Below are 23,791 nucleotides of genomic sequence, written 5' to 3'. Positions count from 1 at the left end.
GGACCGTGACTTTTATCAAAAGGGCCAGGTGACTCTTACCTTCACGAAACTTTGCGACAATACTGCCTTGAACAAGGGAAAGTATTCAAGGTCTCTCTCGACTATACTCTCACCTCTTCGTTCGATTCTCCAGTCTTAGGCCTTCCTCTTCCCTAGTACCTGGCCCCAGGAATAATCTCTTCTGAGAAGCAGAAGCCCTCCGGCAACAAGGTAGAGCTTTACACTTCCAGAGGCCCATCTGCCAGGTTAGCGCAGCCCCGACGTTCTGGTGGGCAATAATCCCATCCAAGAACAGCGGGGCTTGAGCCCTAAGGCACCCTCTTTGCCATCCCGGGAGGCAGCATCGTGACAGAGGACGAGAGGGTTGCATGGACACGAGTCTGAGCAAACTCAGGGAGGTGGTGGAGGACGGGGAAGCCTGGCGCTCGGCAGTCCTCGGGGCTGCAAATGGTCGGCCGGTACTTAGCCACTGAATGACAACAGAGCTGATTTACAAGGTTGTGTGAGTTTCTGCTGCGCAGCAAAGTGATTCAGTTATATATTTATATACATTCTTTTAAAATTATTTTCCCTTATGGTTTATTGCAGGATGTTGAATATGGTTCCTTGTGCTATACAGTAGGACCTTGTTGTTTAACCATCATATATATAAATATAATAGTTCGCAGCTGCTAATCCCAAACTCCCAATGCACGCCTCCCCCAGCCCCCTGCTTGGCAGCATCCCATGCCTTCTGCCCACTAAAAACAACAGAAATGTCTGCAGGCGTTACCAAATCTTTTCCTGGAGAGGCAAAATCACCCCCTCCCCTGCTCTAACCTTACAAATGCAGCTTACAAAGAAAGAACTCAAAGCATTCACAGCATGAATCAGGAACTTACATGGGAGCTTTCCTCCCCCTATGGAGAAGATGCAAAAGAACGTTGCTATGGATTTTATGAACAAGATGCGAAAGGGCAACCCAAAAAGAAAGGACTGATAATGTTGCCTGCATTAAAAAGTAAAGCATTCTTATCATAGATGAAGTTTCCACAGCCTGGAGCAGGACACAGCAACCCACACCAGTGTTCTTGCCTGGAGAACCTCATGGACAGAGGAGCCTGGCGGGCTACGGTCCATAGGGTTGCAAAGAGTTGGATGCAACTGAAGTGATGTAGCACTGGAGAACATATTTGCAACACAATCGACAAAGGATTAGTCTTCAGATTACATAAAGGACATCTTAGAATCAATAATAAAAAGACACACATCCCATAGAAGAATGAGCAAATGACAGGCAATCAGCCCAGAAAAGAGAAACTCTGAATGGCCAAAACACACACTGAGAATACTCACCCCCACTGGTAGACAGGGATCAGTTCAGGTCAGTTCAGTTCAGTCGCTCAGTCGTGTCCGACTCTTTGCGACCCCATGAATCGCAGCACGCCAGGCTCCTCTGTCCATGGGGTTCTCCAGGCAAGAACACTGGTGTGGGTTGCCGTCCATCATCATCACCATCTCCCGGAGTTCACTCAGACTCACGTCCATCAAGTCCGTGATGCCATCCAGCCATCTCATCCTCTGTCGTCCCCTTCTCCTCCTGCCCCCAATCCCTCCCAGCATCAGAGTCTTTTCCAATAAGTCAACTCTTTGCATGAGGTGGCCAAAGTACTGGAGCTTCAGCTTTAGCATCATTCCTTCCAAAGAAATCCCAGGGTTGATCTCCTTCAGAATGGACTGGTTGGATCTCCTTGCAGTCCAAGGGACTCTCAAGAGTCTTCTCCAACACCACAGTTCAAAAGCATCAATTCTTTGGCTCTCAGCCTTCTTCACAGTCCAACTCTCACATCCATATATGACCACAGGAAAAATCATAGCCTTGACTAGATGGACGTTAGTCAGCAAAGTAATATCTCTGCTTTTGAATATACTATCTAGGTTGGTCATAACTTTTCTTCCAAGGAGTAAACATCTTTTAATTTCATGGCTGCAGTCACCATCTACAGTGATTTTGGAGCCCAAAAAAATAAAGTCTGACACTGTTTCTACTGTCTCCCCATCTATTTCCCATGAAGTGATGGGACCAGATGCCATGATCTTCATTTTCTGAATGTTGAGCTTTAAACCAGCTTTTTCGCTCTCTTCTTACACTTTCATCAAGAGGCTTTTGAGTTCCTCTTCACTTTCTGCCATAAGGGTGGTGTCATCTGCATATCTGAGGTGATTGATATTTCTCCCGGCAATCTTGATTCCAGCTTGTGCTTCTTCCAGTCCAGCGTTTCTCATGATGGACTCTGCATAGAAGTTAAACAAGCAGGGTGACAGTATACAGCCTTGACGTACTCCTTTTCCTATTTGGAACCAGTCTGTTGTTCCATGTCCAGTTCTAACTGTTGCTTCCTGACCTGCACACAGATTTCTCAAGAGGCAGGTCAGGTGGTCTGATATTCCCATCTCTTTCAGAATTTTCCACAGTTTATTGTGATCCACACAGTCAAAGGCTTTGGCATAGTCAATAAAGCAGAAATAGATGTTTTTCTGGAACTCTCTTGCTTTTTCCATGATCCAGCAGATGTTGGCAATTTGATCTCTGGTTCCTCTGCCTTTTCTAAAACCAGCTTGAACACCAGGGAGTTCACGGTTCACGTATTGCTGAAGGCTGGCTTGGAAAATTTTGAGCATTACTTTACTAGCATGTGAGATGAGTGCAATTGTGTGGTAGTTTGAGCATTCTTTGGCATTGCCTTTCTTTGGGATTGGAATGAAAACTGACCTTTTCCGGTCCTGTGGCCAGTGTTGAGTTTTCCAAATTTGCTGGCATATTGAGTGCAGCACTTTCACAGCATCATCTTCCAGGATTTGAAACAGCTCAACTGGAATTCTATCACCTCCACTAGCTTTGTTTGTAGTGATGCTTTCTAAGGCCCACTTGACTTCACATTCCAGGATGTCTGGGTCTAGGTGAGTGATCACACCATCGTGATTATCTATACACAAAGTGAATTGATGAGATGCTACCATACTCTTATCCAGGATTTAATAGTAAATGATTAATAACAAGTCAGTAGTACCAAGGGGAGGATTTGGAGTAACAGTATCTATCCCCTATTACCACTAGTGGAGGTGTATATTTGGAAAATCACTTTAGGAAATTGTGTGTCATTATCAAGAAAGGTTGAATATTAAAGTGAAAGTGTTACTTGCTCAGTCATGTCTGATTCTTTGCAACCCCATAGACTGTAGCCCGCCAGGCTCCCCTGTCCATGGAGATTTTCCAGGCCAGACTACTGGAGTGGGTTGCCGTTCCCTTCTGCAGGGGATCTTCCCAACCCAGAGACTGAACCCGTGACTCCTGCGTTTCAGGCAGATTCTTTACCACGTGAGCCAGCAGGGAAGCTCAGGTTGAATATGCATACATCCTATAACCCTGCAACGCCGCTCCTGATTATACGCTCTGGAGACGGAATGCGTTTCCGTGAGGAAGCACACACAAGGAGCTGGTTACAGCCATGTGTGCCCCAAGAGAACCGGAAAACAAACCAAATGCCTACCTACCAACTGGCAAATGGCGAAACATTTGCGGAGCAGATGCACACGGCAGAAAAGCATTCGTGCTGAAAAGGGATGAGCTGGCTGGCGGCGACGTTTAAAGTGTAAAATCCGTCCAAAATCTTTGGACCAACCACCAGCACACAGGTAGATGAAACCGTCTTATACTGAAAACACGTCTTTCCCTCTGCCTGGGCACACTGATACTGGAAAAACTCAGAGTCTGTTCAGCAAAAGAGGAAGGGGCACAAATGTTGGGTGGTTTCCCAAAAGTGGGTGCTTCTCAGGGTTGATTTAAATTCTATTTGGGATGAGGGATTAAAGTTCTAAAGGCTTCTGGACCCTTCAGGGGCTTCTCAACTTTGAGCTTCAGTGGAAGGGGTCTGGTTCGGTCGTTTGAGGGGAGGATTTTTAGAAAATTCAACGTATCTGAAACCTAGCTGACAAAGCCTGGCTATCTGTACCAGAAGCCTCCTGAGAAACAGGAAACAACCTGAGCTAAGAGAAAGGGTTGATTCTATCCGTGTGTCAGCTGACATTTATTTACCACCAACTGTGTGGTGGTCATGGTGATGAGGAGGGACGCACTGGTGAACAGGATGGATGGAGAGGGAGCGATGCCACGCAGGGCGCCCCACACCAGCACCCCTGGACTCAGGGCATCCACAGGAAACAGACTCCTCTTGGAAAGAGGAAAACCCGCAAGAGAGGTTGCCATGAACGCATGATGAGCGCCCGGCGTTGACGGCTGAGGGAGAACGCACGGGGGGCGCGAGGGGGGGTCAGGGGGCTGGGGGGGCCATTCGTGCCCGCCCCACGCGCACCCTGTGCAGATGAGCCACGGGGAAGGCGGGCTGCTGGGGGCGGAGGCGTGGGCATCAGCGGGCACGGGAGGCCAGGCCCTGGCGAGCAGCCCTCAGGAGCACTGACCAGGTAGGGGGCGGGGGCACAGGAGAGCCAGCTCCTTAGCAAAGACGATGCGGAGCCCCAGCTTTCTCCAGACGCTCCTGGACACCTCCGAAGCCGGCCGGGAGGCACTTAGGCCAGAATTCCTGTAGAGTCATTGGCGGGGACCCTAGATTGCTGATGTGACCTATTTTTTTAAGACGAATACTGTTGTGATTTTACGAAGCATTCCTATTCCTCACCTAAATGGCTTTCTCCTTGGTTGCATACAACTTAGAGATCATCAGTGGTACAGCACAGCAGATGTAAGGCGAAACTGAAATATAACCCGCGCAAGCATTTTCAGGAATAGCAATGTTTTGACTGTGGCATCTTCAGGAATAATTTGGGAGGTTTTTTTTAACTTTTTGCATTATATTGGAGTATAGCTGATTAATCAACCGTGAATATTCATTGGAAGGACTGATGGTGAAGCTGAAGCTCCAATACTTTGGCCACCTGATGCGAAGAGCTGACTCACTGGAAAAGACCCTGATGCTGGGAAAGACCAAAGGCTAAAGGACAAGGGGGTGGCAGAGGATGAGATGGTTGGATGGCATCACCGACTCAGTGGACGTGAATCTGAGCAAACTTCGGGAGATAGTGGAGGACAGAGGAGCCCAGCGTGCTGCAGTCCATGGGGTCGCAAAGACACCACTCGGCCACTGAATAACAACAGCTGATTAACAACGTGTGTTAGCTTCAGATGCAACAAAGTGGTTCAGTTGTACATATATCTAGTCTTTTTCAAACTCCTTTCCCAGGTATCTTGTTACAGATTATGGAGCAGAGTTCCTGGGCTCTACAGTAGGTCTTTGGTGCTTATCCATCTTTGATATGGCAGTGTGTACAATATGTGAACTGTTTTTTCCTACAGGCAGGTATGTGGGGATGAAACACGGATTCCAGGAGCTAGAGGAGACGCCTGTCAATCGACACTTACTCTATACTGATCCTTCTGCCTCTGTAAATGTGTTTGTTATTACGCACACTTCAGACAAAAATAAATAGTATAATGAGGTCCCACATACCTGTCACCAGCTTCAAAAACTGTCACTAAATGGCCAATCTCGTTTCATCTTTCCCACCTCCTCATGATATTATTTTGAGATTAAATACTACACTTTATGTCATTTTGTCCATAAATATTTCAGTGCGCTTCTAACAGATGAGAACTCTAAAAATGCATTCCCACTATACCACTGTCAGGTTAAAAAATTAATAAGTCCTTGTTATCATCAAACACCCAGACAGGGCTCAAGTTTCCAATGGTCTCGTAAACGTTATGTGCTTTTCTACAATTTATTTTGTTGTTGTTGTTCAGTAGCCCTCCCAAGGACAGAATCCGAATAATGTCCACACATTCCATAAATCGTAAAATTCTATGGAATTGTGGGTTGGAACAATAGCCAGAACAGAACTGGACTTCTTTATCCCTACTTTATGCTGCGTGAAATTACAATTGTAGGGGGAGTATTTTTTATTATTATTATTTTTTAAATTCGAAGTCTCTGTTGGTAATTGGAAAGCTGTTTCCAAGGGCCCCAGGTTTTTGGCCTCATAAAGATGCATTGGACTTCCCTGGTGGCTCAGATGGTAAAGCGTCTATCTACAATGCGAGAGACCCAGGTTCAATCCCTGGGTTGGGAAGATCCCCTGGAGAAGGAAGTGGCGATTATATTGCCTGGAAAATCCCACGGACAGAGGAGCCTGGAAGGCTACAGTCCATGGGGTCGCAAAGAGTCGGACACGACTGAGCGACTTCACTTCAAAGATGCTTTTGGCGATCGGACTGCCAAGCAGTGTTGGCAGGCGAGTCGTCCCCACTGGGGTCCGCGGGAGGACTGCCCTGTTCCTTCCGTCTTTACAGCCGCCCCCCGCAGGATCTCCCCCGAGGCCCAATTAAGTCAGGGCGCAGGTGCCGAGCCGGCCACCAGGGGGCACCTGAGGAACCCGATGAACTTCGCAGACACCCGGGAAGCCACCTGGGGGCCGTTTTCAGGCCGGACCGAACAGACCCGAGCGGGTCATGCTCCTCACTCGGGTCAGATCCTGCCAGCGGAGCAGACCTCGGAGCCGGGGCTGGGAGGGCCTCCTGGCGACCGACAAGGCCAGCCGTCAGCTGTCACAGGACACCGGGTTTGCAGCCCGCCCCACGCCGCGGTGCTCTTCCTTGCAGACCCCCCTGAAGGACAGATAAGGGCATGCCGTGCCAAGAAGCTCCTGCTCACCCCGTGAGTGTTAATGACTCCTTCGACTGTTAAGTACACAGAAGGTGCTGTTACGAGTAAAGTTAGACACATGTAAGTAGGGATGATGGAGAAGGCAGTGGCACCCCACTCTAGTACTCTTGCCTGGAATATCCCATGGATGGAGGAGCCTGGTGGGCTACAGTCCATGGGGTCGCTAAGAGTCGGACACGACTGAGCGACTTCACTTTCACTTTTCACTTTCATGCATTGGAGAAGGAAATGGCAACCCACTCCAGTATTCTTGCCTGGAGAATCCCAGGGATGGGGGAGCCCGGTGGGCTGCCGTCTCTGGGGTTGCACAGAGTTGGACATGACTAAAGCGACTTAGCAGTAGCAGTAGCAGCAAGTACGGATGAAAGTGAAAAAAGCGTCAGTCCCTCGGTCTGTCTGACTCTTTGCTGCCCCGTGGACGCAGCCCGCCAGGCTCCTCTGTCCGTGGGCTTTGTGGCAGCTCGTGGCTCTCAGTTACAGGAGCCCTAGCCGATGGACACCGACCCCCAACACAGCCTCTAACAGAGAAGGCGGAGACCCGTATGTGGCTTCTATCCCCACCCGCTCCGTTCAGAACAACAGACAGGCATCATCCCACTGTCCTGGAGGCGGACGTCGGAATCAAGGTGTGGGCAGGGCCCAGCTCCTCTGAGGCGCCAGGGAGAGGCCTTCCCGCCTGGCCCAGTCTCTGCGTTGCCGGCAGCCCCTGGTATTCCTGGGCTTGGAACGGCCATCGTCCCCTTGTGTCTCCACATCGTCCGTCTCTGTGCCGACCGCCCCTTTGCATAAGGACTCCAGTCACACATGAGGGCCAGCCACACCCCGACCCCCGTGATCTCACTTTTTAAAATGATGTCTTTAAGCTGCATGCGTGCCTGCTAAGTCGCTTCAGTCGTGTCCAGTCCTTTGCAAACCTATGGACTGTGGCCCACCAAGCTCCACTGTAAAGGGGATTCTCCAGGCATGAATACTGGAGTGGGTTGCCATGCCCTCCTCCAGGGGATCTTCCCGACCCAGGGATCGAACCCGTGTCTCCTGCACTGGCAGGTGGGTTCTTTAACACTGGAGCCACCTGGGAAGTGCCACCTGGGAAGCCTCATACTTAAGATAGTTAATTTTATTTTTTTATTATTATTTTAAAATTTCTGGCCATACCCTGCAGCATGTGGGACCGTTGTTCCCAACCAGGGCTGGAACCCACACCCTCTACACTGGAAGGTGGAGTCTTACCCACTGGCCCACCGGGGAAGTCCCTCTCATGATCTCACTTTAACTTGATTACCGGATCTGCAAATAAGGTCACTTGCTAAGGCACCGGGGAATTGGGACTTCTTTTATCTTTTCCAGGGGCCACAATTCAACTCATAGCATATGCCCTCTTATAAAATGATCATGCTTGAAATGCCTATAATGACAAACCCATGAATTGTGTACACAGTGGATCATACCATCCAGAATAAACTTACGAGTCTATGAAGGCGTCATAGTAATGCAAAAACAAATACGATGTGCAGAGGATGTACTGTGATTTTACCAAGAAAAGCGAGCATTTTAACCTAAGGGTATATTAAATTCACTACATTTGATGCTTTTTAATGATCTGTGATAAAGAAAATACATGTAGACCCAAAAGACCCCAAAAAAATCTAGATTTTTTTTTTTTTTTTTTGCTAAAAAGTTGCACTGGGGCCAGTTATCATGCTATAAATACTAAACAGATGATCACAGAACACTTTTATATGATAAACACAGAGAACTTGTCTACCTTAGATATTCACAAAATCTGATTCACACCCTGTTTAAGAAACACAAGCGTTTGTGATGTAAACGAAGCCACCCTTGGCTTTGCTCAGTCGCCTCCCACAAAGGGTCATCCACTCTCCAGGGTTGCTCTGGAAGCTCTTGGCCCTGCGGGCACTGCTTTCAGCAGGCACCACTTCAGATCCTCACATGGCTTCTCAATGCACAGCGTCAGGACCAGCCCAGCGATGAAGGTCAGCAAGCAGTGTCCCAAGAAGAGATAGAACTAGAGAGAGAGAGGGATGGAGTGGACACGGTCTTACTATGAGATTCCAGTTGTGTTTGGACCCTAAAGGGCCCCATCCTGGCTGTATGAAACAGATCTCTAAGACAAACAGCCGCAAACGTTAAAAATGAAGAGAAGGAAAGAACAATACTACCCTGTACTGAAGCCCCCCCTCCAATAAAACAAAGGACAATAGGCTTTTGAGAAATAAACAGAGCATAAGCTTCTAGTGAAGCCAGCAGTCTGCACTGTTCCAGGAGAGAACAAAGGGCGTGCCACGTTCAGCTGGGGGCGGGGCAGCCTCACCATGTTGAGGTCTGTGTAGTGAATCAGCGTCTCCTGAAGCCCGTTGTAGAGGATGATGAGGGTGGGGTGTACCAGGTAGCAAGCGTAGCTGATGCTGGCCAGGCACGTCCAGACACCGCAGGAGAGCAGCCGGTTCACCAGACCTGCGGGACAGGCACCGATCCCGGAGCGGTGAGCCCCTCCTGTGCCTGGGGATGCGGGGGGTCACTGCAACTCCCTTTGGGTCCTGCCCCTGAGTCTGCGAACCTTCTTCTAAGAAGGTCTTTATTCATTATATATTTTCTGGTTTGTTTTTTTTTTTTTTTTGGCTGTGCCATGCGGCCTATGGGATCTTAGTTCCTTGACGAGGTATCAAACTCTCACCGCCTGCATTGGAAGGGCTGAGTCTTAACCCCCAGACCACCAAGGAAGTCCATGTTCTTTTTAAGTGTGTGCTAAGTTGCTTCAGTTGTGTTTGACTTTTGCGACCCCATGGACTGTAGCCCACAAGGCTCCTCTGTCCATGGAATTCTCCAGGCAAGAACCCTGCGGGGTGGGGGGGGTTGCCATTTCCTTCTCCAGGGGATCTTCCCGACCCAGGAATTGAACTCTTGCATCTCCTGCATGGGGAGGGAGTTTCTTTACCACTATCGCCACCTGGAGAATGTACTAAAACAGGTAAGCCAAAGCCAAAAACAGAGCAAACTTTAACTCCCCATTGTAGACATATAATAATAATAAGAGCTGCTCAATATTGAGTTTACAGCCAGTTTATTTCCTTAGTGTGGTTTCAACCTCTGAGCACGAAACATTCCACGTATAGAACAAGGTGCAAAGGCCCTTGGCTGGCCTGGGTTCTGATTCAAGGCACACACACAGGCTGCTGGACCTTAGGACAAGGGCGGTAACACCGTGTGGGCCCAGAGCCTTCACCTTCTGCAACCTGGTGTATCTTCTACAACTGGACTGTCCCATATGATAGCTATGAGCCCCTTGTGGCTATTGAATGTAAAGGAATTAAAAGAAAAACAATGAGAAATTCCCTCATTGAATAAGACCAATGGCTCTCTGCAGTGGGGTAAATGGTGATGCCTCCCCCCAAAGCTGTGTCCACCTGGAACCTCAGAATTGGGAATAAGGGTCTTTGCAGATGTCATTGGGCTTCCTTGGTGGCTCAGACGGTAAAGAATCTGCCTGCAATGCAGGAGACCTGGGTTTGATCCCTGGGTTGGGAAGATGCCCTGGAGAAAGAAATGATGTAATTAAGGTAAGGGATGAGAGGTGAGGTCATCTTAGATCAGGGTGGGCCCTGAATCCAAAATGTCCTTGAAACAGACAGAAAAGGAGGAGACACAGAGGAGAGATGCGGGGAGACGACCATGTGAGGATGGGGACAGTGATGCGCCACGGCTGTCGAGGAGCCAGGAGAGGGTGGAACGGGTTCCCCTCAGAGCTCCCAGAAGGACCTTGCCCACGCCTGGCTCTTGAATTTCCAGCCTCCAGAACTGAGTGCTCAAGCTCAGTCGCTCAGTTGTGTCCGACTTTGTGACCCTATGGACTGTAGCCCGCCGGGCTCCTCTGTCCATGGGATTCTCCAGACAAGAACACTGGAGCGGGCTGCCATGCCCTCCTCCAAGGGGTCTTCCTGACCCAGGGTAGAACCCGAGTCTCCTGCATCTCATGCATCACAGGCAGATTTTTTACCTGTTGCTGCTGCTGCTGCTGCTAAGTCACTTCAGTCGTGTCCAACTCTGTGCGACCCCATAGACGGCAGCCCACCAGGCTCCCCCGTCCCTGGGATTCTCCAGGCAAGAACACTGGAGTGGGTTGCCATTTCCTTCTCCAATGCATGAAAGTGAAAAGGGAAAGGGACGTCGCTCGGTTGTGTCCGACCCTCAGCATGGACTGCAGCCCACCAGGCTCCTCCATCCTTGGGATTTCCCAGGCAAGAGTACTGGAGTGGGGTGCCATCGCCTTCTCCGTTTTAACCTGCAGAGCCATCTCCAAAACCAGAAAATCAGTTTCTATTGTTTCAAGCCACACACACACACACACACACACACACACACACACACACACACACACACACACACACACACACACACACACACACACACACACACACACACACACACACACACACACACACACACACACACACACACACACACACACACACACACACACACACACACACACACCAGAAAACATCTAGACTAATCTGTTAAAATCACAAACCAGATCATGTCACGTGGCATTTAGAATAAAACCCAAGTTCTTCCCGAGGCCTTGATGGTCCAGCATGACCTGAGCCCTGCCTGCTTCTCTGTCCTCACTCCTGTCTCTCTCCTGCCTGGACCCTTGACCCCTGACTCACTGGTTTTCTTGCTGTTCTCCTCACCCACTCAGCATGTTCCAGACTGGAAAATTCTGCCTTAGTATTCCATCTGCCTGGAGTGCTTTGGTGCCACGTATTTGCAAACACACCCCTAATCCAGTTACCCTCCCACCCCTGATTTTTTTTTTTTTTGTTTTTTTAATTTTTGGTCTTGATGCAAGGCTTGCAGGATCTTAGTTACCTGACCAGCGATTAAACCCGTATCCTTGGCAATGAAAGCATGGAGTCCTAACCACTGGGTGGCCAGGGAATTCCCCGGGCTTGTGTTTACTCACCATATTTATCTGCATCTGAAATAAATTACAAACATATTCACTTCGTGTGGCTCTGGGTTCATTTCCTATGGCTGCTGCAACAACCTACATAAACACGGTGGCTTAAAACAACAGAAATTTGTTCTCCCATCCTTCTGGGGACCAGAGGCCCAAAATCAACATCAGGGGCCAAGATCAGGGTGTTGATAGGCTCACATTCCCTCGGAGGCTCTGTGGGAGAATCCATGCCTCGTCTCTTCCAGCCCTGGTGCCTGGACATTCCGTGGCTTCCGGTCACGGCACTCCAATCAACACCAGCGTTCTCAACTCTCTCTCTACCAAAGCTTCATGTCACCAGCTCCTCTGTGTGTGTGTGAAACCTCCCTCTGCTCCTTCTATAGGGAATCGTGTGATTGCTTTCAGGACCCACCCAAATAATCCTAAATAATCTCCCCTTCTCAAGATCCTTGACCACAGCTGCAAGTTGCCAAGGAATTTGGACTTAATGATGGAGACCGTTATTCAGGCTGCTAGAGTCTCCTGGTCTCTCGCTGTCCCTATCCCATAGCAATCGCCTCCAGAGAGGGATTTTTCTTATTTATTGTGATATCCTCAGTATCTAGAGCAGTGCTTGGCATAGAGCAAGCTTTCAGTTAAGTATTTTATGCAATCAAGTGAATAAATAGAAATCATAGTCAAAAGGTACATTTGCCCCCATGGGAATCCCAAATGATGAACCAAGTTATTCCTGCGAAACAAACAAAATAGTTGTAGAATTAAGTCAGTTAAAAAAAAAATTCATGCCAAGATATGAAAGTAACGTCAGTGCCTATCAACAGATAAATGGAGGGAATTCCCTGGCGGTCCCAGTGGTTAGGACTCTGTGCCGAAGGTGTAGGTTTGATCCCTGGGCAGGGAACTAAGATCTCACAAGCAAACAAACAAAAATAGATGAATCGATAAGAAGATGTAGTTTATATATATATATATATATACACACACATACACAACAAAACATTTGTTATTTAGTCGATAAGTCGTTCCCAACTCTTAGCAGCCCCTTGCACTGTACCCCGCCAGGCTCCTCCGTCCATGGGATTGCCCAGGCAAGAGCACTGGAGTGAATTTCCTTCTCCCAGGGACTTTCCTGACCCAGGGACTGAACCTGCGTCTCTTACGTCCTCTGTGTCGGCAGGTGGATCCTTCTTTACCAGCAAGCCACCTGGGAGATCTAGCCAATTATTCTTGACCCACAGGGCTGTCACACTAGACAGGAATCCTGGGATGTTTCCAGCACATCAGACCTGGCTTGGGCCAGGCCAGGGGGAGTAGCTGTTTATGTTCTGAGACTCTGTCAGCAGTTCATTGTCATCAATGGAGGTCACGCGATCCAAACCCGTAAGTGCAAATACATCAGTCGGAACACAGCCTGATTCCCCTGTAACATCGTTCTCCACAGAAGGGAAAGCTTTTAACACTGAAATATTACAGGACAGATCTCTCAGCATTCTGCATGCATGAAAGTGCAGGAACAAATCTGAACAATCAAACACCTTGAGTGGGGAGAGGGCCTGGCACGCAGAAATGAAGAGGGGGCTTCAGGCTGCGTCCTGGGGCCCAGACTCGCTTTCCAGCTGTGTGGCCTTCCCAGCCGGCTTCATCTCCAGGCTCCACTTTCCGCGCCGAGAAACAGGGCTGATTATAGCCCTACCTGTAGCCGTGTGGCCAGTGCCGCCCGGGGCCACGGGTGCCTGACACGAGCCTGCATTCAGTAAGCAGGACTCATGTCCACTTCATCAGGTTGCACCAAGCACCTTTGCTGAGGCTAATAGGTTTGGGTTCACAGGCCGAATTTTAAACGCATCCTGATTATTTCCCAGGGGGCCCGAATGTGCGCTATCTCCATGTGGCTCTAATTCCATCATCTCAGGGTTTCCAGGCAGCTGGGGAGCTCAGAACCTCGGCTGGGAGATCCCTGCCAGCCTTTCTTGGTCATCTGCTGATGCCTCAAGCCTCGTGGGCTTCTCTGGTCGCTCAGACAGTAAAGAATCTGCCTGCAATACCAGAGACCCAGGTTTGACCCAGGTTTGATCCCAGGGTCGGGAAGATCCCCTGGAGAAAGGAACAGCAACCCACTCCAGTCTTCTGGCCTGGAGAATTCCATGGACAGAGGAGCCTGGCGGGCTGCAGTCCATGGGGTCGCAGAGTCAGACACGACTGAGTGACTGACAGTAGCGCACTAGCAAGTACCTTGTGCCCAACAGAGAGGAAAGGAGGAAAAAGTCAGGTGATTTGAACAGACATTTCTAATCTAGAGAAGATCCTTTCTTTCCATTTGAGCTCTTTTTCTGTTCCACTCTGAAAGGCTGGCTCAACAGAAAGAGCGTCCCTGTTATCAAAGAGCTGAGGGGGTGCTGGTAACTCTTTAGTTCACATGATCAGAGGGGGAGATGAGGGTGGGGGTGGCCGGTACTCTCGTCCCAGCACTGGGATTTTCTTCCTCATGACATTACCTTATCTGCTCACTTCCAAGTTCGTTCTTCTTTTTTCTTTAAACAAAGCATTTTCTTTTTTTTTAAAAAAAAACACCAACTTATTTATTTGATTTTCTGGACTAAGTCCTACTTGCAGCACTCAGGATCTCTTGGTTATGGCATATGAGCTCACAGTTTCAGCACGTGGGATCTAGTTCCCCAACCAGGGGGAACCCAGGCTCCGCACACTAGGAGCGTGGAGTCTTAGCCACAGGACCACCAGGAAGTCCCTATTTTAATTTCTAAACTAGCTTCATTGGAGAGGCTGCTGATTTTTCTTTTAGAACCTGCATGGAATATATAAACCAGTATAAACATCTAAAACAGAATAGATGGGTAAGTAAGTGTTAGTTGCTTAGTCATCTCTGACTCTTTGCAACCCCCTGGACTACAGCCCACCAGGCTCCTCCTGGGATTTGAGGGGTGGAAAATCGTCCATGGGATTTTCCAGGCAAGGACACTGGAATGGGTTGCCACCTCCCTCTCCAGAATATACGGGTGGGTCTCCCCAAATATGTAGACAAACGGTGTTTTTGAGTCCCTGTCAGTCTCTCATCGGTCAGCACTCGTCCGTGTACATGTTCTCACGTCGTCGCCCTTAACAGACCAGCGTGTGCGCCCCACGCCACACCTACCTCCGTAGCCTTCCTGACACGCGAACAGTATCCAGCCCACGGCCGCCGCCCACAGGGTCCGGTGGAGGCCTTGGTAGACGGCAGCAGCGCCGGACGAGGTGGGGGAGACGTCATCCACCGTGTAGGCCAGGGCGACCACTAGCAGGAGGGTCGACAGGGCGCACCCCCAGCCCAGCAGAGCCTGCCCCTGGGGGAGAGGAGAGGCCAGGCTCACAGCCCACCCTGGCCACGCTGCGTGTCACCCCCGTTACCCTAACATCCTATGTGTCATCAGTCACTTTCAGGCTCTACTGGTGAACCTTGATCAGGGCCCAGACTGGACTGGAGCGAAAGTTCAGCTTAGTGGCTATGGAGGGTGAGGGTGGGGGCAGGGCGGGGCCAGTGGGGTGTGTGGCCCTGTACACAAGGGTGACCTTTGTGGTGTCGGGGGAGCTGTGCACCTTGATGGTGGTGGTGGTTACACAAACCTACAGACTTGATAAAACTGTACAAAAGCACACAGGCGCATGCGCGTGAAACGGGTGGGCCTGCGGCCGATGGATTGCGCCAGCGCCAGTGTCTCGGCTGGGATCGTCCTAGCAGAGAAACGAGGGTCAAGATTCACAAGGTCGCTACTACTGTTGCAACTTATAGTGAATTTTGAATCATTTTTACAGTTAAAAGAAGAAAGAAAAGGTAATGCTCTAGTCGCGCCCCCCACCACTCCGAACCTCCCACTCTGTGCCTCAACCAAATAGGGCTCCTGGATTGGTTCTGCCCCCATAAATGTGAGAGCCCCCCTCACACAGCCCACACCTGGGCCGCGCCCATCCCTGGGGACACAGCAGGGCGGGAGGAATGGGAGGATGGAGACGTGCATTCGGAGGAAGCACGGGGGCTTTCCCTGGTTGCGTGGAGCAGGAGCTGCTCCTGTGTGGGGGCCTCTCCTTGCGGGGACTTCTCCTGTGGAGCCCATGCTCAAGGCACACCGGCTTCGGGCGTCCTGGTGCCCGGGCTTAGCTGCTCTGAGACATGTGGAATCTTCCCGCACCAGGGATCGAACCCATGTCCCCTGCATTGCAAGGTGGATTCTTAACCACTGGACCACAGAGAAGTCCCAAAGCACCTCTGAATGGCCTTCTGTTAGAATGTACAACTCCAGCCTATAGGAAAAGTCACGTGGCCCCTGTGAGTCCATTGCTTCCCGTCACGCCCTAGCTCCTGTTCCTGCTATGAGAAACACATGGCTTTCCAAGGCCCAGGGCCTCATCTCTAGAACATTTAGATGAGGCATCCACAAGACTTCGACAAACCAAAGGAGGACCTAGCAGAGGGGATCTGGGGTCAGCACGGCCCCCTAATAGTGCAAGGGAATTCTTGACCCTTCTTTCACTGAAAAGCAAATTATCCTCCATTCATTTAATGAGTGATTGCAGAACCAGATGCTAGAAATTCAGAGGTGCGTAGGAATATGTTCTGCCCTCAAGGTCTTGTGGATCAACAAAAGTCATAAGAATAGGTTTTGCACGAGGCAATGCCAAAGAATGCTCAAACTACCGCACAATTGCACTCATCTCACACGCTAGTAAAGTAATGCTCAAAATTCTCCAAGCCAGGCTTAAGCAATACATGAACTGTGAACTTCCAGATGTTCAAGCTGGTTTTAGAAAAGGCAGAGGAACCAGAGATCAAATTGCGAACATCCGCTGGATCATGGAAAAAGCAAGAGAGTTCCAGAAAAACATCTACTTCTGCTTTATTGACTATGCCAAAGCCTTTGACTATGTGGATCACCATAAACTGTGGAAAATTCTGAAAGAGATGAGAATACCAGACCACCTGACCTACCTCTTGAGAAATCTGTATGCAGGTCAGCAAGCAACAGTTAGAACTGGACATGGAACAACAGACTGGTTCCAAATAGGAAAAGGAGTACGTCAAGGCTGTATATTGTCACCCTGCTTATTTAACTTCTATGCAGAGTCCATCATGAGAAACGCTGGGCTGGAATCTTGATTCCACAAGCTGGAATCAAGATTGCTGGGAGAAATATCAATAACCTCAGATATGCAGATGACACCACCCTTATGAAGAAAGTGAAGAAGAACTAAAGAGCCTCTTGATGAAAGTGAGGGGAGAGCGAAAAATTTGGCTTAAAGCTCAACATTCAGAAAACTAAGATAATGGCATCTGGTCCCATCACTTCATGGCAAATAGATGGGGAAACAGTGGAAACAGTGTCAGACTTTATTTTTGGGGGCTCCAAAATCACTGCAGATGGTGACTGCAGCCATGAAATTACTTATTTACTCCTTGGAAGAAAAGTCATGCCCAACCTAGACAGCATATTAAAAAGCAGAGACATTACTTTGCCAACAAATGTCCATCTAGTCAGAGCTATGGTTTTTCCAGTAGTCATGTATGGATGTGAGAGTTGGATTATAAAGAAAGCTGAATGCCGAAGAATTGATGCTTTTGAACTGTGGTATTCGAGAAGACTCTTGAGAGTCCCTTGGACTGTAAGGAGATCCAGCCAGTTCATCCTAAAGGAAATCAGTCCTAAATATTCATTAGAAGGACTGATGTTGAAGCTGAAACTCCAATACTTTGGCCACTTGATGCGAAGAACTGACTCATGTGAAAAGACCCTGATGCCGGGAAAGGCTGAAGGCAGGAGGAGAAGGGGACGACAGAGGATGAGACGGTTGGATGGCATCACTGACTCGATGAACAGGAGTTTGGGTGAACTCTGGGAGTTGGTGATGGACAGGGAGGCCTGGCGTGTTGGGGTCCATGGAGTCGCAGAGTCAGACACGACTGAGCGGCTGAACTGAACTGAGGCTAAGGTAGTGCTTTAGATAGACTGCCCTGAGGGTGGATTTGAGATCAGACTAGAGGCAAGAAAACTAGTGAAGAAGTCCAGCTAAGAGATGAGACGGGCTTGAACAAGGTGAGGGGCAAAGGCCACGAGAGGACAGTAGGAAAAACAGCCCCGGGGGTGGGTGACCGGACGGGGAGGGAGGGCGACAGGCAGGAGGCATCCAAGATGAACCCAGGTTTCTGGCTTGACCTATGACCTTGGATGGTGAACTAGACTGATTACCCACAGGGAAGTAACCCCATCTGGAAGGTAAAGTGACAGCTTTCTAAATACCGCACAACCTGATTCCCAGATGGAACCATCAAATCTGACCAAGAATCTTATTTGTAGAAGCCAAAGAGCTTTTGCTGTTAAAGAAAATCCAGCCTACATCACCATGACCTTCCAGAAGAGTGGCTTGCCCTTGCCATCTCACCGGGTATGTTTTCCCACATCAGAAGTTTCTCTGGGTCTGTACCAAGGCTCCAATGGGTGGGACCCGGCTGGGTGCTGGATCTGGGGCTTTCTAAGGGGAGCTCAGTGAAGAAAGCAGAGAATCAGGGAAGAAGACAAAGTTCCTCTTATTCTCTGGCATCAAGAGCCGTTGCTGACACACCACAGCACAGTCAAGTACCCGAAAGTCTGCCTCCTGCCCAGGGCTTTGGAAGAGCCTGGCCAAGGGCAGTCTGACCCCAGGTGAACCTGGTTCCTACAGCGCGGCATGGGGAAGCCACGTACCTTGGTTCTGAGGACGTTTGCCTGGTGGTCTGGGTGCATGAAAACGCTCAGTAAGAGGCCCACGAGGAACGGCCCGTACCGACAGTAGGGCTTCGTGTAGTACTCCAGGAAGTACCGTCTGGCTGCCTCTTCCCTGAAAAACACGAGGACGTGAGGCCAAAGGCTGCATCTCATCTGGACATCTCTCAGACGTACACTGGGGCAATCAGCAAAGCCAGACGCTGGGAGTACAGGAGTTCACGTCTTCGGTGATGGTCTGCAGACAGCACCCTCACGATCCTGCCTTGGGCCACGCTGGTTTCTCAAATTCCAAACTCCCTTGGGGCCCTCCAACCTGGGACCCAAGGAAATGTGATGACTGCCTTCTTTTAAAATAGCTGTTTCCAGTGGCTGGCATGTCAGGATAGCTCTAAAAACATGGTTCCCAGAAGTAGACCCCTTCTTAAAGACGTGAACCTCTTCGTGGAAGCTCTCACAAAATTGGGTGGCTTGGGCCCCAGCCCTGGAGACTCACATTCAGTTGGCCCAGGGTGGTGCTTGCTGGAAGCATCGGTGAGATGTCAATCCCCACCCCCATCCCACCGCCCCCAACCCACAGGTGACTCTCATTTGCGTCTGGGGTTGAGAACCACAGGCAAAGCAGGAGCCAGCCTCCTTCTCGGCCACCCGGCTGTGCGCACAGAAGCTGATGACGTGATGGGAAGGGCATGGCACCTCTCCGGTCTAAAAGCCTGGGGTGTGCTCACTCAGCCACTCATCTGTTCCACTCACAGTGCATTCTGGGCACTTTTTCTTTTCTTTTTGGCCATCCTGTGCGGTATGTGGGATCTGAGTTCCCCGACCAGGGATCAAACCCTTGCCCCCTGCAGTGGAAGCATGGAGTCCCACCCACTGGACTGCCAGGGAAGTCAGTCCCTTGAGCACTTCTGCGCCTCGCATGGCTCTGGGCTAGTTCACCCTGGGAGGTCCGTGAAGGCTGCTCTGAGACATGTACAGACGCCTGTAGGGAGTGGAGGAGCTCGCCTAGCCCAGATCTGGATTCCAGAGGAACAGCGTTCTCGTGTGAGGGAGCAGCAAGTTCGAGGGCCCTGAGGAGGGAGCCTGTTGGTTGTGTGGAGGGAAGGAGGCTGCTGAGACTGGTCCAGAGTCAGCGGGTGGGGGAGAGACAGACGAGGCCAGACAGGGATTCTGCCCTGAGAACAATGGGAGGATTGAGCAGATGACTGACAGCATCCGGTTTCCACCTGCATCAGCCTGACTGCTGCACGGAGAACAGATGAGCGGGAAATCTCACCGGTTTTTCCTGCAGAAGACTCAGGTGGTACTGAGAAAGAACTGCTACACATACCCTGTTGGAAAGGCAAACTAGCGCAGTGGTAAGGTCCTAGGTTCAGCTCACACCTGTGCCACTCACTAGGCATGTGACCTTGAAGGGGCAACCCCAACTTCGTTAAATTTCTGTTTCTCCATCCCTCAATAGAGCTTCCAAGCTGCAGTTCGCCACTGGAGGAGAAACGCCATACAGCCACGTGGGGGCACCCCTTTCCTCCCAGAAGCGTTTCAGTGGGCAAGAGTGAGCTCCCTGTGTTCAGAGCAGATCCCCAGCGCCAGCTGAAAAGAGTCAGAGGTTTGGAAACAAACACACAACGAACTTTCCCATCCAGGCCGAACAGTTCCCGCCCACATTTCCGCAGGAGCCTACGTGCACAGGGCTAAGAGCCTGGCATCCACTCAGCAGCCCTGCCTGGGAGGTCCTGGCCATCCTGAGGGGAGGTGAGGGACAGAGCTGGCGGGCTGGGAAGCGCGGCAGTTACCTGGCTTCTGACGGAGCTGCCACCGGAAGGTTGTGAGCCAGTGTGAGCAGAGCAGAGGCGGTGCAAGATGCCAGGAGCAGCGTGGCCCCGAGCAGGACGAGGGCACGCTGACTTCTGCAAAGAAGAGAGCACGTTCACTTTCCTTCTCACTCTGGGGCTACCGAAGGCTGGCAGACTTGGCAACCAGAGGTGCTTCCTGCCAGCCTGCCTTCGAGAGAGGCTGGCCTGGGGCCAAGTGTGTCCAGAGCTGGGCTGGAGTTAAAAAGCTTGAGTTACACTTCAGTGTCGAGCACTTATTAGCAGCCCAGTCCTGGGCAGTGAAATCCTTGCCTTAGAATAGCTTCATCTTCTGCTGAAATTTACCGTGATGAGACCGTGCTTGGGAAAGTCCCTTGCCACCCAGGAAGCACTAGAGGGACTGAAGTGGAGGGACGCCCTGGGGTCCACTGGCTAAGACTCCGTACTTCCACTGCAGTGGGCACGGGTTCCATCCCTGGTAGGGGAACTAAGATCCCACATGCCGCTAAGTGCGACAAAAAGAAAAATAAAAAGTAATAATAATAAAAAAAAATTAAGAAGTGGTGATTGATTCAGGAGAGAGATGATTGGCAGGCACAAGTGAGACACAGCAGAGGGGGACAGAGTAACAGGGGGACCCGGGGATCCTTCCCCCAATCCAAACGCAAATCTGACCAGTGTCAGGGTTCAGGTGGTTCATGTGGAGGTAAGAATGAGGGCAGGGGTGGGGAACAAGGAAGGCCAATGCAAGGCCCTATCACGGTGGTCAATGCTCAGTTCTTCCAGAATGTTCTGTGGAGCCTTCTGAAATGCACCTCAAAACTGTCCTAAGGGGGTGAAAGAAAGAAGCATTTTCCTACCATCTTCTAGCCCCTTGGGTCAAAGGTGGCCCCACAAAATTAATTCCTCCAAAATTTGGGACTCTGTACACAGGCTGAGAGGGTTCGGTTCTGAGGCAGGAAATGAGGTGTAGGGACAGAGGCTCAGGGTGAGACAGTATCTGGTTATATCTACTGGGAATCAGGAGGGTTAGGACCAGGAGGGTCTGCAGTGGAAGAAATGCCCAACACGGATGCCAGACCAACCAGGTACAACCCTGCCTTTGGCGATCCTAGTCCAGTGCTGAAGTTGCCATGGTTCCTCGTGAGGAGGAGATGAGATGCCATTCGCTTCACACCACAGTGACTTAGGGAGTGAATCAGCATCTAGAGCGCCAATTCTAGTTCAGTTTGTGCTCAGGAGCAGAAGAGGCGTCTTAGCTCAGTGGTGCAGTAATTGACTAGTAATGCCTGCCATGGATGAGTGTGAGCAGGGCGGGTACGGTAACCATGTTCTATATTTACCATGTCTTCTTTTTTTTGCTGAACCATGGCTCAGTGGTAAAGAACCCATCTGCCAATGCAGGAGATGTGAGCTCAATCTCTGAGTAGGGAAGATCCCCTGGAGAAGGAAATGGCAACCCACACCAGTATCCTTGCCTGGGAAATCCCATGGACAGAGGAGCCTGGTGGGGCTACAGTCTATGGGGTCGCCAAAGGACACAACTTAGCGACTGAACAACTACCACCGCCACCCCCAGGAAGCATGCAGGATCTTAGTTCCCTGACCGGGGATCGAACCCACACTTCCCGCAATGAACGAGCAGGTTCTTAACCACCGGCCACCAGGAAGTCCCAATTCATCACGCCTTTTGCAGACCCTCCAGTTCCATCCTCCCTGAATTACTAGAATTCTACACGAATGTGTTCTCTGAGGGGAAAACGCCCTACCTATTATACCCCTTCCATTTAGAGGCTAAACGCAGTAGCACAGTCACAGGCTTGGGCGGCACCGGTTTCCAGGTGAGGAACTGAGACCCTCTTCCCATGACGGCCCCTCAGAAAGATGCTGACCCCAGGGCCAGGCTGTCTCGGTCACAGGGACACTCAAGCAGGTTCCCAGCAGACCTAGAGTGCAGAGGTACTGAGAACTCATTGTCCTTGGTGGGTGGGTGGCTGGCAAACCATCTGGTCAGGCCATCCAATAAAAACCCCCGTGCACTTGAGTAAATATTGTCTCACTCCCTGGGGAACTGGAGCCCAAGCCGTGCCACCTCTACTCGGGAGTCAGACACATCTCCGCTGGCCATCACAGCTGCAAAAACTACTAAAAGCTTCCTAGGACAGACTGCTATGGGCTGGATCGTGTCCCCCAGCCCTGCAAATTCTAACCTCCACGACCTCAGAGTGTGGCTCCGTTTGGAGATGGAGTCATTAGAGAGATAATTAAGGTGAAATGAGGTCAGTCATTGGGGCGCATCTTAATCCAGTGGGACTTGTGTCTTTATAAGAAGAGATTAGCACACAGAGAGCCCACAGGGAAGACCACGTGAGGAGGCACGGCCGACTACAAGCCAAGGAGAGAGGCCTTGGAAGAAACCAGCGCTTCCTTCACTAAACACCCTAAATGCCAGCAGTCAGCGCATCCAGCTGCCAGGGCGCCTCCGAGGGAGCCCGTAGAGGCTTGCCTGTCCTCCTTGGCCAAGGCTCCAGGGTTGGCCGAGCCGCACACCTGCCCTCCAGGTGCCTGCAGCAGCCACAGCCCATCACAGAGGGCATGTGCTGGTTCCCATGGGTACGATCTCGCTGTCTCTTCCAACCCTGGGGTGAAGTGCGTCATCTCCATCTCACAGATGTGAAAAATGACGAGAGTCCAGCGACTTACACTGAGTCCCCCAGCTTTGAACCCACATCTTCTGACTCAAACTCTATACCAGCAATCCACCTCTCTGCCTAGCGGAAGGGTGGGACATATTTTTAAAAGTAGTCAGCCAAAATCTCTTACATTTGCAATTAGAAAACTTAATGCGCTTCAGATGTGCATGTAAAAAATTAGATCTGCCTTTGAAAAAATTGTTCAATTCTTAAATTAAAACCACTATGCATTTTCCTTGCCTAAGATGCTTGAGTGTTTGCATTAGCACTGGAGTGGGCAACATCACAGGTCAGCCTGTGACTTAAATGTCCCCTTGCAAAGAGCATTAACAGGTAACTACAAAACAGAGCTAGTCAACACATATTTGGAACTCAGCTCCATGCCCAGTAATCAAAGACTTACAAATTAGATGTGAAAAATGAATGTTTTCTTATATATCTTCAAGTAATAATTTTTAAAAAGCAGATATAGATCTTGTTAAGAGTCCATATTGGCAATGGTATAGTTAGATGACCAGAGGATTGAATACTGCGACAACCTTTAAGGCAAGCTATCTGTCATTATACTTCAAGATCTCCAAAGACACTCATGCCCTTTGACTCTGAAACTCTTCTTAAGAACCTGCATTCTAGAAATATCAGAGTTGGAGACAAATGGTAACTAGAAAGATGTTTCTGAGACTGTTATTGGTAAAAGCACAAAATTGGAAATAATCTATTTAGGAAGGTATAGGTAGGAATAATCAAGGAATAATCCTAGAGGAAGCTATAGGTAAACTACAGTTCATTCACAAATACAAAATATTATACAGACATGGAAAGTCTGTTTACTTAAGGGACT

General features: G+C 50.0%; 1 protein-coding gene across 1 annotated transcript in view; it reads right to left on the bottom strand.

The window, feature by feature from the left end:
- Positions 1–8,225: 8,225 nt before the first annotated feature.
- LOC101116529 (O-acyltransferase like protein-like) overlaps positions 8,226–23,791 on the bottom strand; it is a 65,202-nt gene continuing 49,636 nt past the window's right edge. Inside the window, exons 11-15 of the mRNA XM_042239132.2 lie at positions 20,240–20,353; positions 18,426–18,558; positions 14,849–15,035; positions 9,049–9,191; positions 8,226–8,742 (exon numbers count right to left, since the gene is read on the bottom strand). Of these exons, the coding sequence (XP_042095066.1) occupies positions 8,587–8,742; positions 9,049–9,191; positions 14,849–15,035; positions 18,426–18,558; positions 20,240–20,353 (733 nt within the window). The 3' untranslated portion in view covers positions 8,226–8,586. The remainder of the gene's footprint in view (positions 8,743–9,048; positions 9,192–14,848; positions 15,036–18,425; positions 18,559–20,239; positions 20,354–23,791) is intronic.

The sequence above is a fragment of the Ovis aries genome, chromosome 23 (assembly GCF_016772045.2).
Source record: "Ovis aries strain OAR_USU_Benz2616 breed Rambouillet chromosome 23, ARS-UI_Ramb_v3.0, whole genome shotgun sequence".
In the NCBI taxonomy this organism is placed as follows: domain Eukaryota; kingdom Metazoa; phylum Chordata; class Mammalia; order Artiodactyla; family Bovidae; genus Ovis; species Ovis aries.
Note: the sequence above shows the minus strand (reverse complement) of the source record. Positions and strands in the feature narration are given on the sequence as shown.